We start from the raw sequence: 14,470 nt of genomic DNA on the forward strand, positions 1-14,470 counted from the left end.
CAAAAACAATACCCTCCCCCAACCTCACCTCCCTTCCCAGTACTAATCAGTTCTTACAGAACCCATTCCAAATTCTTATGGATACATTTCTCTCCGTTTATCCGCACAGCAAATGCTTTTAGTCATTCTAACCTTTCTGTCAAAAATGTGAGTAATTCATATTTCATTTTTGTGACATTTCAAAAGCTGCCCCTAAAATGTGCTCGGCAGTTAGGTGGAAACACAGCTGAAATATGTGAAATAAGTTCCTACTCTCCCTGCAGGTGCTTCTGCCTCGCTTGCACATTTTTCTTTCACACGTACTCGAGAACCATTCCGTTCACTAATGTTTGTTTTTCCCTTCTCTCTCAGCCATAGCTCCGGATTCTTGTTTTCTGCTTGCTTTTTGTTAATGTATGTAAAGCTGTCATCTCTCCATGCCAGTATAGAGGCTTTACTGGGAGAACTAAAGAAGGTTTAATAAACCTTTAATAAGCAAATTAGTGCACCAAGGACTAAAGACTCTTTGTGCAGAAAGGGCACCAGCAACAGTGTGTATGTGTGTGTCTGGGTTTGTGTGAATAGGTGCAATTTGCTGTGCTTTTGTTTGTAGATGTGTGTTTCTGTTAAAGTGTGTGTGTGTGTGTGTGTGTGTGTGTGTGTGTGTGTGTGTGTGTGTGTGTGTGTTCGTGTTCATCATACCAGACACACTGTGCTATGCTCATCCCGCTATGAAAGCCCTTCAGAAACAGGGCAAGACGCCCACTCTCCCACCAAGAATAGTTTGCTGCTTCAGTAATGTGACATGCATTCTGTGTACAAGTCTTTATCAGTGCACAGAGGAAAGAGGAAAAAATATCTTGGTTGGATCTAGACTGATTGGAGAGAAGGATCTTCATGTTACTGGATGCATTCTGGTTTGTCCTGTGGCTGCAGGTTGATAGTGGGATGCAAACCATGTGGCCATTTGTTGAAAAGACTGGTTTTAAATTTACAAACACAGATGTAACTTCTGTGTTTACATCTACTACTATCTGTAATAATATTTTGCAAGGTTAAAATTTATTTTCCAGGTGGGCTAATGTAACGCGGTTGAAGGACCAGGGCACCTGACTGCAGCTATATAGACAATGAGCTTTCAGAAGTAGTCTCGACTATGGAGCCTGAGTGTGTGAAGAAAACACAGGAAACCAAAAGTAGAGCTCAAAAATATATATATATTGTGTTTGTTATGATAAATATAGAGACAGATATACAAAAAAATATATATGTATAATATATCACAAACAAAATAATGCTAACAATACAAAACAGCTTATCATGTTCCAAAAGGAGGTGGGACGAGGTTTAGTCCAGCATGAGATTTGGTTCAGTTCCATGGACCTGTGATAGGTCACGTGACAACAGCTTTTGTAATTCAGTCCATAGGTTTATGATTCCTACCGCAACATAGCGGTGGTCGGGTGGCTCGCCATCCCGCGCTGATCAGGGCTGATCGCGGGGAAAAAAACCTGACCTAAACAAGGTCAAAAACATAAATTATCATTCACAGAAGAAAATGAAACAGCATTCTACTGCTGTGACAAAATAAATACATAACTCCATAAATAACAAAGTCAAGTAATTAATGCCATGTGTCATACAACAATCAATAAACCATCTTCTCTTATAACGAATCTCATTCAGAATACTATTATAGAAAAACATTATCATGGGTCCCATCAAAGTATATCAGCAATAAAGCTAATAAACATTATCCACAGTTATTCAGATATATTTACAAAACTCATTTAATCACAGATGTTGCGCAACAGATTCAATAATCTAAATGGATTTTAACTCAATGCAAAATCTCATAGGCCGTTTTGGCATTTCATCAGAAAAGTAACAAAAAACACCCAAAACGGACAAAACTACAGAAATCAAACCACTCGTTCAACTCTAGATACGTTAATTCGAAATTCGGCCATAGTAGAATAAACAAAGACAACAATATTCAATGAATAAAACCAGTAATTCAACTTACTGTCGCTAGCCTAGCGTCAGCTTACCGGCATTTTAGGATGTGCGACCGCCGCTCCGCATTTACAGTGATTGCGACCGAACAAAACAAACAAATAACTCACCGTTGAGTCGATTGTGAGGTAGTGTAAAGATGAATGAATCGGCCGGGTTATTGCACGCTGTCAACTAGTATGCAATGTAAAATTTGTCAATATCAGACAAGTACGCCAACCACAGGGACAACAGCAGCCGGGGAAGCAGGGAAGATGCAGCTGATTGACCCGGAAGTTATATGGGGTTCATTCCCGCCACAATAAAGGGACTAGCGGAAGTGGGAACAGAAGTCACCGTGGTTACACTCTCCCCTCCTAATCTCATGGACGTCCTCGTACATGGACTAGGCTGGCAGCGAATGACTGGTTGGCTGGGGTGCGAAGGCATCGTCTCCTCTTCTTCATCGTCTTGAAGAGCGAAGGAGAAGACAGAACTTAACCCATGCAGAAAGGTCTGAACGCTCTTTAACAGAGGCTTACCAGGCTTGATGTACTGCAGCCGATCAGGAGGATTCCTGGCGCGGGTTGAGTGCCTCAAGGGTGGTTCTGCCTCAGGACTGAGAGGTTCTGATTCAGTAGGTGAGTGTTGTGACAAGTTATTTCTGGATGCTTCTGAATCGGCAGACAGACTTTCTTCATCGGGAGAAGTTTCAGCAAGAGTAACTGGCACAGAGCCAGCTTCCAATGTTTCGTTATCAATGACTTGTTCCTCTTCAACAGGTACAAGTATAGGTTCCTCTGAGAGAATAGCGTTCTCTTCCTCTGTAGCCAATACTACAGGGACGTCTGGCTGGTTGATAACTGGAACAGGTTGCAGAGTATTGGGTAAGTCAATGGTTGTTGTGAAGGTAACAGGTTCAGCACAGACAGGAACAGGTAGGTATGAGATGGGTTCTTCATCGTCATTGTCATCATCATCATCATCATCAGCATGTACAGGAGACACAGGTAAGGCAGGCAATTTTCCCTTCTGCTTAGTAAGCATGTCCTTTTCAGAAGGTGGTAAATACCCACAGGGCAGTAGGAGGTCTCGATGTAAAGTTCGCAGGGGCTTGTCTTGGCCTTCGGGTCAAACTGTATACACAGGAAGAGTGCCGGCTTTCTTCACTACAATGTACACAGATGACTCCCATTTATCTGCAAGCTTGTGTTTGCCTCTTAGCCGCACATTCCTTACAAGAACTCTGTCTCCAACATTCAGCTGTGACGCAGTGACATTTTTATCAAATCTGTTTTTGTTACGTTTCATCACCTTTTCTGAGTTTTCGATGGCCAGCTTGTAACTCTCTTCCAGGTGGGACTTTAGTTTTTCCACATATTGTGTGTGGGATGTTGTTCCTTCTTTGGCATGGGGTAGTCCAAAGGCCAAGTCCACCGGTAAGCGAGGTTGGCGGCCAAACATAAGCTCATATGGTGAGAAACCTGTAACATCATTTCTTGTGCAATTGTATGCATGCACCAGGGGTTTTACGAAATCTTTCCAATGAGATTTCTGTTGAGCTGTCAGTGTTCCTAGCATATCCAGTAATGTTCGGTTAAACCGTTCAACAGGATTGCTTCTTGGATGGTATGGAGTGGTTCTTATTTTGTGGATCCCAGCCATTTCACAAAGCTCTCGGATGATTCTGGATTCAAAGCCAGGGCCTTGGTCACTGTGCAAGCGTTCTGGGATACCATAATGCACAAAAAAGTTGTCCCATAAACATTTGGCAACAGTCCTGGCTTTCTGGTTTGGTGTTGGCACAGCAATGGCATATTTTGTGAAATGGTCAGTTATGACAAGTATGTCTTTGACTCCACGATCTGGTTCCACAGAGAGAAAATCCATACACACCAGTTCCATGGGATGAGAGGTTTTGATATTGACCAGAGGTGCGGCTCGTTCAGATGGGGATTTGCGTCTCACGCATCTTTCGCAGTGTCTTATTTTATTGACCACATCACTAGTCATCTTAGGCCAATAAAACCGGGAACGGACCAAGTCCAGCGTTCTGTCAATTCCCATGTGACCCATTTGATCATGTAGGTGGTGTAGTACAACTGGTCGATATTCCTCGGGTAGCACTAGCTGGTATGTGAAGTCACTTCCCACTTGTCTCTTCCTGACGAGAAGGGTGTTATGGAGCTCCAGTTTATTTACTTCTCGCAGTAATAGAGGTAGTCCGGGAAGTTCTTCCCTCAGGAATGGCGGTGGTGACTCTCCTTGCTCGACCTGAGCTATGACATGCCGAATGACAGGGTCAAGGCGTTGTTTGGCTGCAAGGTCAGCTGTTGAGATTTGGGGGAGTACCATGGAGGTGAACTGGATGTCGTCCGTGAAACTGTCAGGCAGACTGTTGACATCGACAGACATGGATAACACCAGAGCAAGACCAGGATTAGTGCTTGAACTGTACACCAGATGACGGTCACAAACTGCGTTGATGGTATGCTGGTCAATAGAGACATGATCTGGTTCATTGAGATATTGCCATGCGAATCTCCAGATTCGCTCACGTTCTTTCTGTGACAGAGGATCATCAGACAATCCACCATGAGGTCGGCGAGACAGACCATCAGCATCCGAGTTCTGCTTTCCTGCTCTGTAGATTAATTTGAAGGTGAAAGTGGACAAAGCTGAAAGCCATCTGTAACCGGTAGCGTCAAGTTTTGCTGATGATAAGAGGTATGTTAATGGGTTGCTGTCGGTCACAACTGTAAACTGAGCACCATAAAGATAGTCGTGGAATTTTTCAGTCACCGCCCATTTCAAAGCAAGAAACTCCAATTTGTGGGCGGGATACTTTGACTCACTCTGGGAAAGACCTCTGCTGGCATATGCTACAACTCTGTTTTTTCCATCCTGCTCTTGATACAGCACCGCACCAAGACCTGTGGCACTGGCATCAGTGTGGAGTGTGTATGGTTTTCTGGGATCAGCAAATGCCAGAACTGGGGCAGAAGTTAGGTTGTCAATAATGGACTCAAAAGCTTGTTGACACATTTGCGTCCATCGTCCTCCAAATGGCTCTTTGGGGTTGAGGTAATTCTCTGGCTTTACTGTTCGTCTCAGTTTCCTCTGGGAAGGTGGATAACCAGCAGTGAGATCATGCAACGGCTTGACAATGGCTGAATACCCCTGGACAAAACGTCTGTAGTACCCAGCAAAACCAAGGAAAGATCTTAATTCCTTCAAGTTTTTCGGCACTGGCCAAGAAGTGAGTGTGGAAATCTTGTCCGGATCAGTTTCAACACCAGCCTGGGACACTACATGGCCCAGATACTTCACAGATGTCTGGAAGAACATGCATTTCTCAAGTGAAAGCTTCAAGCCAAAATCTTTCAGTCTGGTGAGAACGTTCATCAGGCGAGCTTCATGTTCCTCAAGAGTTGGTGCAAAAACAATGAGATCGTCAATGAAAACCAGGACTTCTTTTAGATTCAATTCTCCCATGCATTTTTCCATTAGCCGTTGGAATGTGCTTGGTGCATTAGTAATCCCCTGTGGCATCCGATTAAATTCCCAAAATCCTAATGGGCAGACAAAGGCAGTCTTTGCTTTATCCTTCTCCTCCATTTCAATTTGGTAGTATCCCGACTTGAGGTCTAGCACCGTGAACCACTTTGATCCTGCAAGTGCGGAGAAGGTGTCTTCCAATTTGGGCAGAGCATAAGCATCTTTGATTGTTTGCAGATTGAGTTTGCGGTAGTCAATACAAAGACGTACACTGCCGTTCTTTTTACGTGCAACCACAATTGGAGAGGCAAATGGGGAGTCTGATTCTCTGATAACGCCAGAGTCAAGAAGTTCCTGCAGGTGTTTCCTTACAGCATCAAGATCTTGAGGGTGAATTGGTCGTGGTCTTTGCTTGAAAGGAGTTGGATCAGACAATTTGATTTGGTGTTTAACTTTGTCGGTCCTGCCGAAATCCAGATCGTGTTTGGCAAATACTTCAGGAATACTGTTGAGTTTATGAACAATGCGTTCTTTCCAGTCTGGAGTTAAAGGGGAATCTCCAAAGTTGTAATTTGGTTGAGATGGAGGTAATGACTCTGTAGATGGATCTGAATAATGCATGTGTTGCTCTTTGGAGATGACTTCCTGGAGGGTGCTGATTTCTGCAATAATAGCTCGAGCTGGAATATGGATTTCATGGTCAGACTCATTACTTACTACAACAGGCAGAAAACATGGCCGACATTTAGGTAAGTCCACAAGGCAGGTTTTTACCAGGAGTCCACCAGGCAGAGAACTGGAGGTGGGGTATTCCAGAATAACCGCTTTCTCGCCTTGGAATAGCCTTGTGACCAGGGATCCCTCAAGGACAGTGGTTTGGCCGGCAGTAATGGTATGTGGTTGGTCTGACTTCAAGATCACAGGAGCATACTGGTCATCTGAATTCTGGACACGGCGACACTGGAGGATTTTATAAACTGCAATGTAACCGGAACCGGTTGGCAGGAATGACTGCTCAGAGTGGGTATCACAGTGTTTGCTGTACGCAACGTCAAGAGTGTTGGTACCAACAAGTATCATTGGGTGTGATTGCTGGACGTCAGGCACGACAAGAGCAAGTGTATCAACATTAATAGATGAACCAAGAAAATCAGCTGGGAACGTCATGTTAATCTCGATGTATCCCAGGTAAGGTACGGCTTGTCCATTTGCTCCTTCTATTTCCAACAGATCATTTAATGGTTTGATTGGATGGTCTGAAAGATAAGTATTATAGAAGAAATAAGGAATGGTAGTAACCTGAGAGCCAGAATTAAGAAGACAGCTGAAATGGTCGCCCTTGATTTGAATTTGTCCTGTGCTTTTGGTCCCCACAAGCCCTTTTGGCAGCAATGGAACTTTCTTGTGGTTTCCGGGACTGTTAGTGCACGCAGCTCCTGTGTGTCCCACCGCAGAAGCTCCTTCTAGTTTAAAGATGAAGTATTTCTAGCATCCCATTCTTGCTGTTTTTTCCTTAATTGGTTCTTTTTCTGTTCAACGAGACAGGGGTTTGCTCTGTTGTTGCAGGTGGAAGAAACATGGCCATCTTCTCCACAGTTAAAACAGTACCATGGCTTGGGTTTGGTATTTGACTGAGGTGAAGAATGACAGGTCTTGTTTTGTCATGGCTTAAACTTTGACCCGGTTGGACTTTTTCGGGACAAAAGTTGAGACATTTGCTGTTGGAGGGTTTGGAGTTGTTTTTTCATTTCTTTTAGCTCTTCATTGGCTGTAGAGTGCCCACAAGAACAAGTATTTTGGGATTGGATGTTGGCTTTTTGTTTTGATGAACCGATGTATTTTTTCATAAGTGACTCCTTAGCAATTTGTCGGTCTTCTTCTGTCCGTAACGACAACAATAAGTCAGAGAAAGGTGGTGGGTTGTCCTTTTGCTGTTCTAATTGTAATTTGGTTAGTATAGTGTTATCCCAACACCCACGACAAAACTGCTTCAGCAGATGTTTATCCATGTCAGCAGCTGCAAGTCCTCCTTGCTTTACAACAGTGCTGAGGGTTAGCTGCAGTCTTTGGAGGTAAGCGGATGGTCGTTCACCTGGATTTTGGAGAATATTTAAATATTGAGCATACAATTCTTCACCATCTTGCACTGTTCCAAAAGCTGAGTCAAGTACACTGAGTATGACTGCAGGCAATGTGTTGGGACTTAGACCCTTAACCAAATCAGCAGCAGGTGACAACAGGCTCTCTATGATACGTCTGGTGACGTATAGAGCTGACAAACTGGGGTCGGCGAGCAGTAGATCAATTTGGGAACGCCATGATTCAAAATCTGCTTCACTACTTGGCTTAGGAATCCTTCCTGAAAAAGCACGGAGACGTAGTGAAGTTGTGGCGCTTATGTCTGGGTTTCGGACCACATGCTCAACAACAACCCTTTGTATTTGTGGTGGGTTGAGATCATGTGCCGTGAGTGATACTCTTGGAGCTGGTCCAGTCTGGCTCTGACGAGGTCGTGCCCCCTGCTGGTCAGTGGAAACCTGTCTGGCAGGAGGTGAAGACAGTTTCTGCCGCTCCAGTTCCCTTTCTTCTTCCTCTACGCCAATGTCCTCGTCTGCTCCATTTTCCTCATCATATTCACTTTTTCCATCATCACCTGCTCCTGCGTCATGCAAATGTTGACCAATCTGCCCCATTACTGTCTTCAAGACAGTAATGGGCAGTGCCCGCTACGATCAGCAATATGCTTGAGCTCCTTGAGGTAATTGGGAGGGGGACTGCTGCTGTCCTCTGTGGTGGCGTACTCACAGGCCAAAGCTGTGACGCGGAAGACAAGGTCGGCAACAATTTTAGAACAGTGGGTGTAAGGCAGAAGCGGCTCTAGAGTTGTAAAAGCAGAGGTATCCACAAACTCAGCGATCAGGTTTTTAAAGAAAGTACTCGCAGGATCATTTACGTAAAAATGACGCTTAAGATTACCATAAGTACGCAAGTAATCAAGTATTTCGTTATCAGCTTTTGTGTTAGACACACCGGAAATCATCACAGACTGTGATATATTTATGCCGGAAAGTGCAACTGAATCCATTTCTGATTTTCAACTAAAATGAAGCAATTAAGTAAAGAAAAGTTGTGTTCGTGACCCCAAAATATTCACACACAAAGGCTCCTGGCTGGCTCGCCACTTGTAACGCGGTTGAAGGACCAGGGCGCCTGACTGCAGCTATATAGACAATGAGCTTTCAGAAGTAGTCTCGACTATGGAGCCTGAGTGTGTGAAGAAAGCACAGGAAACCAAAAGTAGAGCTCAAAAATATATATATATATTGTGTTTGTTATGATAAATATAGAGACAGATATACAAAAAAAAATATATGTATAATATATCACAAACAAAATAATGCTAACAATACAAAACAGCTTATCATGTTCCAAAAGGAGGTGGGACGAGGTTTAGTCCAGCATGAGATTTGGTTCAGTTCCATGGACCTGTGATAGGTCACGTGACAACAGCTTTTGTAATTCAGTCCATAGGTTTATGATTCCTACCGCAACATAGCGGTGGTCGGGTGGCTCGCCATCCCGCGCTGATCAGGGCTGATCGCGGGGAAAAAAACCTGACCTAAACAAGGTCAAAAACATAAATTATCATTCACAGAAGAAAATGAAACAGCATTCTACTGCTGTGACAAAATAAATACATAACTCCATAAATAACAAAGTCAAGTAATTAATGCCATGTGTCATACAACAATCAATAAACCATCTTCTCTTATAACGAATCTCATTCAGAATACTATTATAGAAAAACATTATCATGGGTCCCATCAAAGTATATCAGCAATAAAGCTAATAAACATTATCCACAGTTATTCAGATATATTTACAAAACTCATTTAATCACAGATGTTGCGCAACAGATTCAATAATCTAAATGGATTTTAACTCAATGCAAAATCTCATAGGCCGTTTTGGCATTTCATCAGAAAAGTAACAAAAAACATCCAAAACGGACAAAACTACAGAAATCAAACCACTCGTTCAACTCTAGATACGTTAATTCGAAATTCGGCCATAGTAGAATAAACAAAGACAACAATATTCAATGAATAAAACCAGTAATTCAACTTACTGTCGCTAGCCTAGCATCAGCTTACCGGCATTTTAGGATGTGCGACCGCCGCTCCGCATTTACAGTGATTGCGACCGAACAAAACAAACAAATAACTCACCGTTGAGTCGATTGTGAGGTAGTGTAAAGATGAATGAATCGGCCGGGTTATTGCACGCTGTCAACTAGTATGCAATGTAAAATTTGTCAATATCTGACAAGTACGCCAACCACAGGGACAACAGCAGCCGGGGAAGCAGGGAAGATGCAGCTGATTGACCCGGAAGTTATATGGGGTTCATTCCCGCCACAATAAAGGGACTAGCGGAAGTGGGAACAGAAGTCACCGTGGTTACACTAACCCTAAGGTGGGTGTTGCGGACTCCTATGAGCTCTGTTGACTATTTTTCTTTACAGACAGGCCATGTAATAATCTCGTCTGCTGCTGTGGCTCTGAGGTTTACTGCTCTTTGTGAATTTAGCCCCCTGCATGCTTTCTGATCCTTTGCCATTGTATTGATGTGGAATTAGTGAATAGCGAATAGCACTAAAAATTACAATATTAAACTTTGGACTAAAAGTGTTCAAGGATATCACAGCCTGCTCTGCACCACGCCAAACTAGTCCATTACTGTCAGGTTTATTGGATAAATGTGCTTTCTTTAGAATGTTATCAAACAGCTTCAGTATAACACAAGAATCGGGACAAGTTGTTCTGTCACCAAGCCTCTGCACTACAGTTATAGATTTCAAGCAAAATTATTATTCAGTGCTTTTACTGGGAATCATTTAGCTAGCACAGTAGTGTGGTGTTTAGTGCCACCAACTAAGAGTAAGAATTCAAAGCCATTGGCTTACAGGGGTCTTCTGTGTGAAGTTTGCATGTTGTCACTTTGCCTGTGTGGGTTCTCTTCAGGCCCTGTGGCTCCACCCCACAGTCCAAAACATATGTTTGGTAATTGGTTGTTCTAAATTGGCTCATTGTGTTAGTGTGAGCATGAATAGTTGTCTTTCTATCTGTTAGCTCTATGATTGATTAGCAGTCTGTCCGGTGTGTACCCTGCCTTCTGCCCTATGTCAGCTGAGATAGGCTTTAGTCCCCCCACAGCCATTCACCTATTGTTTAAATATCATGCCCTGGCAACCAATACTTGTTTAATGAGTTCTAAACAAGAAATTGACAGCTGTAGTCATCCTTGGTTATGCATTTTTTTTTTTTTTGCGTGTTTGTACTTTTCTATCTAATCTTACAGTGCAACACATGCCTTAGAAGTCGAGTGTCTCTTAGTTGGTAGCTGCTCTTCTTCTAGCTTTGCAGTTTAATGGCTAATTAACAAGTTGCTGGTGCATCGTTTTCTGGTGGTAGCAGGATATTGCGTGCTACTAGGCAATGGTAAAAAAGAAGGACATGCTATGTTTTAGGCCCAAAATTGTTACATAAACTATTTTATTGTATTTGTTTGTTTCCTGCTGTCAGCAGTGGTCATCATCCTTTAGCTTACCCCACTGTTGCAAATGGATTGACATTGTAACACAGTCAGCAACTTGTCTTACTTTTCTGGAAGAGTTTTTTTGGTGCCTAGCAAAATATCTGGACAATACTGCTCTGCATTGGAACTTTTGCTCCCATTGGTTTCTCTTTCCTGTCAGCAACTACACCCACATGGATGTTACGTCTTCAAAGAATTTCACCATTCTCTTGCTTTTCTTTTCTTTCTTTTTTTGGTTGGGAAAAATACTTACAAGTGCATGTAGTTGCCACTCAAAGCTTTTATTTTACTAGTGCACCCACACTTATCATTGCCTGGTGCCAGAATGCATTCAGTCAAAGTTAAACAGGTACCTCTCACAGTAAGAAAAACAGAAAATTGTTCTGGGACTAGAATCTGAAGCCTAAAACGAGTGCCTAAAATAGTATGCTAAAATCCTGTTTTGAAGCCTTTTTTTATATATTATGTCCAACAGATACATTTTATTTATATTCTAAATGCTGAATCATGATTACCAGATTTTCTTGAGAGAAAAACACAATTTTACACCCTAATGATACATATTTGTTTAAACTAGCTGTGACACATCCTCTTCCACCTTAAAGTCATAGGATCCTTAAGGTGAAAGTAATATAGTTACCTACATCAGTGAATAAACAAATTAAGAAATAAAAGAAACAACAAATTAAATGTTTAAATACCCTTTCATATCTTAGACATTGCATCACCTTGATGCTGGAAATGAACACTAATTAAATCACCTGATTAAAATTCATTATCAGTCACAACAAAGATCAAGGTAAGATTTAGAGGCAGCTTGAGTGTCTGACAAGTAGAAATTTCAAAAGCTGTGACTACAATTGTACCTAACGTCTCTGTGTTACAACATATTTGAATATTTGACTGATATAGTGAAGTAACATATTTGAATCTAGTCTTTGCTGGCGCTGGCTTCCCCCGTCCCGTTTCTCCGGTGTGGTATATAACCATGTATAGGCCACTATGCAGACTAATACGTAATTATTTTCACACCAGAATATCTGACCTCTGTGGTCTCAGCAAATCTAAATGACAAATAGAGTTCATTATTGTGGTAATGCTGTTAGAATCTGGAAAATTGTCTGTCTGAAGGCCGAGGCAGGCGTATCAATGTGTTCCATTAGTCAGGTGAATACGATGTTATGGTTGTTTTTTATTTATTTATTTCTTCTTTTAGATCTGAGAACTCCAGTTGCCTCCAGCATCTGTGTTAGCGGAAATGAATCTGATTTGTTTTTAGTAGAAGAATGCATTTCCTCACTCACTGTTGAACGAGCTTATTTTGCACTTAATGAGAGTTTCATATGAAGTGCTGTCAAACTGAATTTGAAGTGTCATTTATCTTGAATATAGACACTCCTACTTTAGCAACACAACCATAGCACAGCTACAACTCCCCCAAATCGAAAGGCGTGATCCACTCTGCTGAAAATTCTCTCAGGTGGAGACTTTTGGGCCTACAGGGACCTGCTGAAGGTGACCTAGGAATTTAGAAAAAGTACTGCTACTACAACAAAGCCAAACGGGTCGACACCCTCAGCTCAGAAATAAATGTACCTTCATGAAAAGCATATGACTCATTTGCTGTATATTTGGAATTTATTACCAGAACCTCGAAAACAGTCGCTCTAGTTTCAGCTTTCAGACACTTCTCATGAATCAAACTCTTATCTGATGATGAAAGCTACAATTAGGATTCTGTGCTGATTTCTCTGTCTTTTAAAAACAGCACGTTAAACCCCATATTAAATGTAAATACAAAGAAAACATATCAAACCTTATTTATTTTTATATGTGTTAAAAACTGTCCAGCACCTGGATTTTTATATTACACACATGCTGTTGTTTTCCTGAAACATGTATGACTGTATATGCTGCTATAAAACCAGTATAAATTGTTTTCTATTAATGTGATCTTCTCAGGTGTGCAGGATGCCCTTTAGCTCTTAAGAAAATGCATATCAACACAGATGCCAGATTTTAAACTGTGCAGTGATAAAAGGCCACACGATTCCCCTATTTTGAATTATGAATAACTGTTGGGGTAAAATAATTGCATTTTGTGCATTCACTTTGCTACAAAGCTCTATTTCTTTTTAAAATAAATCAAACACGTCTCTTTTAATTACAGCAGCATGCTTTTACCATTTACTAAAAGCTAAGACAGTTGCTGTTTAGTTCAATATGTACACAGCAAATTCAAAAGTGTTAAATGTTTTGGTGTTAGTACTCTTAGAGTTAATTTTACTCTAAGTAGAGTCACATTCTTTTAATGTAACTCTGAGGTGTAAAATGATAGTAGTTAAAATCGAGTGTTAAAAATGAGTGTTTCTATTTCAAATCTGGAGGTGTTACTGTCACTACCCGATCCGTACCGGAAACCCGATCGGTACCCCGCATGCGCAAATCTTACGTCACTTCCTCTCTTTGCCAACATTACGACATTCAATATATTTGAATGATACGGTTAGCGCCCAGTTAGCTCCTAGCATTTCTCAACAGCTCTGCCTCCTTTTCGACTGCCCGGGACATTTAAACAATGGATAATCCGTATACAAACAAATTCATGCTTTTCTCCTCAACAGAGAGTGTTCCCCGATTGAACAACAGCGCTGTAAAATAAGAAGAATGGCGCCTTATTACAGACTTAATAATATTGATTTAGCAATGTGTCACGTGAAGATTCATCAGCCAGATTAAGTGTTTACTGACAATTGACAGTGATAGCGGACATCATCAACACTATTCCAGTCAATCCTCTCAACACAGACAAGCATAAACATACTCGACTATCACTAAATCAAATTTAACACGCGTTTGTAATGACGCCAATTCAGTTTACAATAGGGTTCATTCGCTCGGTCAGCAGGTGGCAGTATCCTCATACACTGGGGAGTAAACTGCCATTAAACCAACAGAGGAAGAAGAAAACATCTGCACATGCGCGGTACGGATCGGGTAGACCCGATTTGTACGGTCCGACTTTGCACATGCGCAGTAAGGATCGGGGAGTCCCGATCCGTAACTATCTTTTTATTTTTCGTTTTTGTCTACATTGTACTGAAATGCTTCATTATTGCAAACATTTTAGGATATACTTATTATTCTTAACATCTTAACTGATACGCTGACCCATAACTATCGTAAAACGCTACGACCGGAAGTAGACACCTTTCGCGCATGTGGGGTACCGATCGGGTTTCCGGTACGGATCGGGTAGCGACAGTTACTGTCGCTAGAGGAAGTGACGTAAGATTTGCGCATGCGGGGTACCGATCGGGTTTCCGGTACGGATCGGGTAGCGACAGTTACAATGGAAACATTAACTCTTGACCTCTTAACTCTGAACTCCTACAGGGGC

The 14,470-nt window shown here is 41.9% G+C and overlaps 2 protein-coding genes across 11 annotated transcripts in view; one reads left to right on the forward strand and one right to left on the reverse strand.

Moving 5' to 3' along the window:
• Positions 1–14,470, forward strand: part of magi2a (membrane associated guanylate kinase, WW and PDZ domain containing 2a) — a 274,050-nt gene that overhangs the window by 44,165 nt on the left and 215,415 nt on the right. The gene's annotated exons all lie outside the window — the stretch shown is intronic.
• LOC146499419 (paraneoplastic antigen Ma1 homolog) lies at positions 6,868–8,174 on the reverse strand. The gene has a single exon (XM_085138390.1). The coding sequence runs from the start codon at positions 8,163–8,165 to the stop codon at positions 7,134–7,136; it is 1,032 nt and encodes a 343-aa protein (XP_084994516.1). The 5' UTR covers positions 8,166–8,174; the 3' UTR covers positions 6,868–7,133.

Source organism: Neolamprologus multifasciatus, chromosome 17 (assembly GCF_963576455.1).
Source record: "Neolamprologus multifasciatus chromosome 17, fNeoMul1.2, whole genome shotgun sequence".
Classification (NCBI taxonomy): domain Eukaryota; kingdom Metazoa; phylum Chordata; class Actinopteri; order Cichliformes; family Cichlidae; genus Neolamprologus; species Neolamprologus multifasciatus.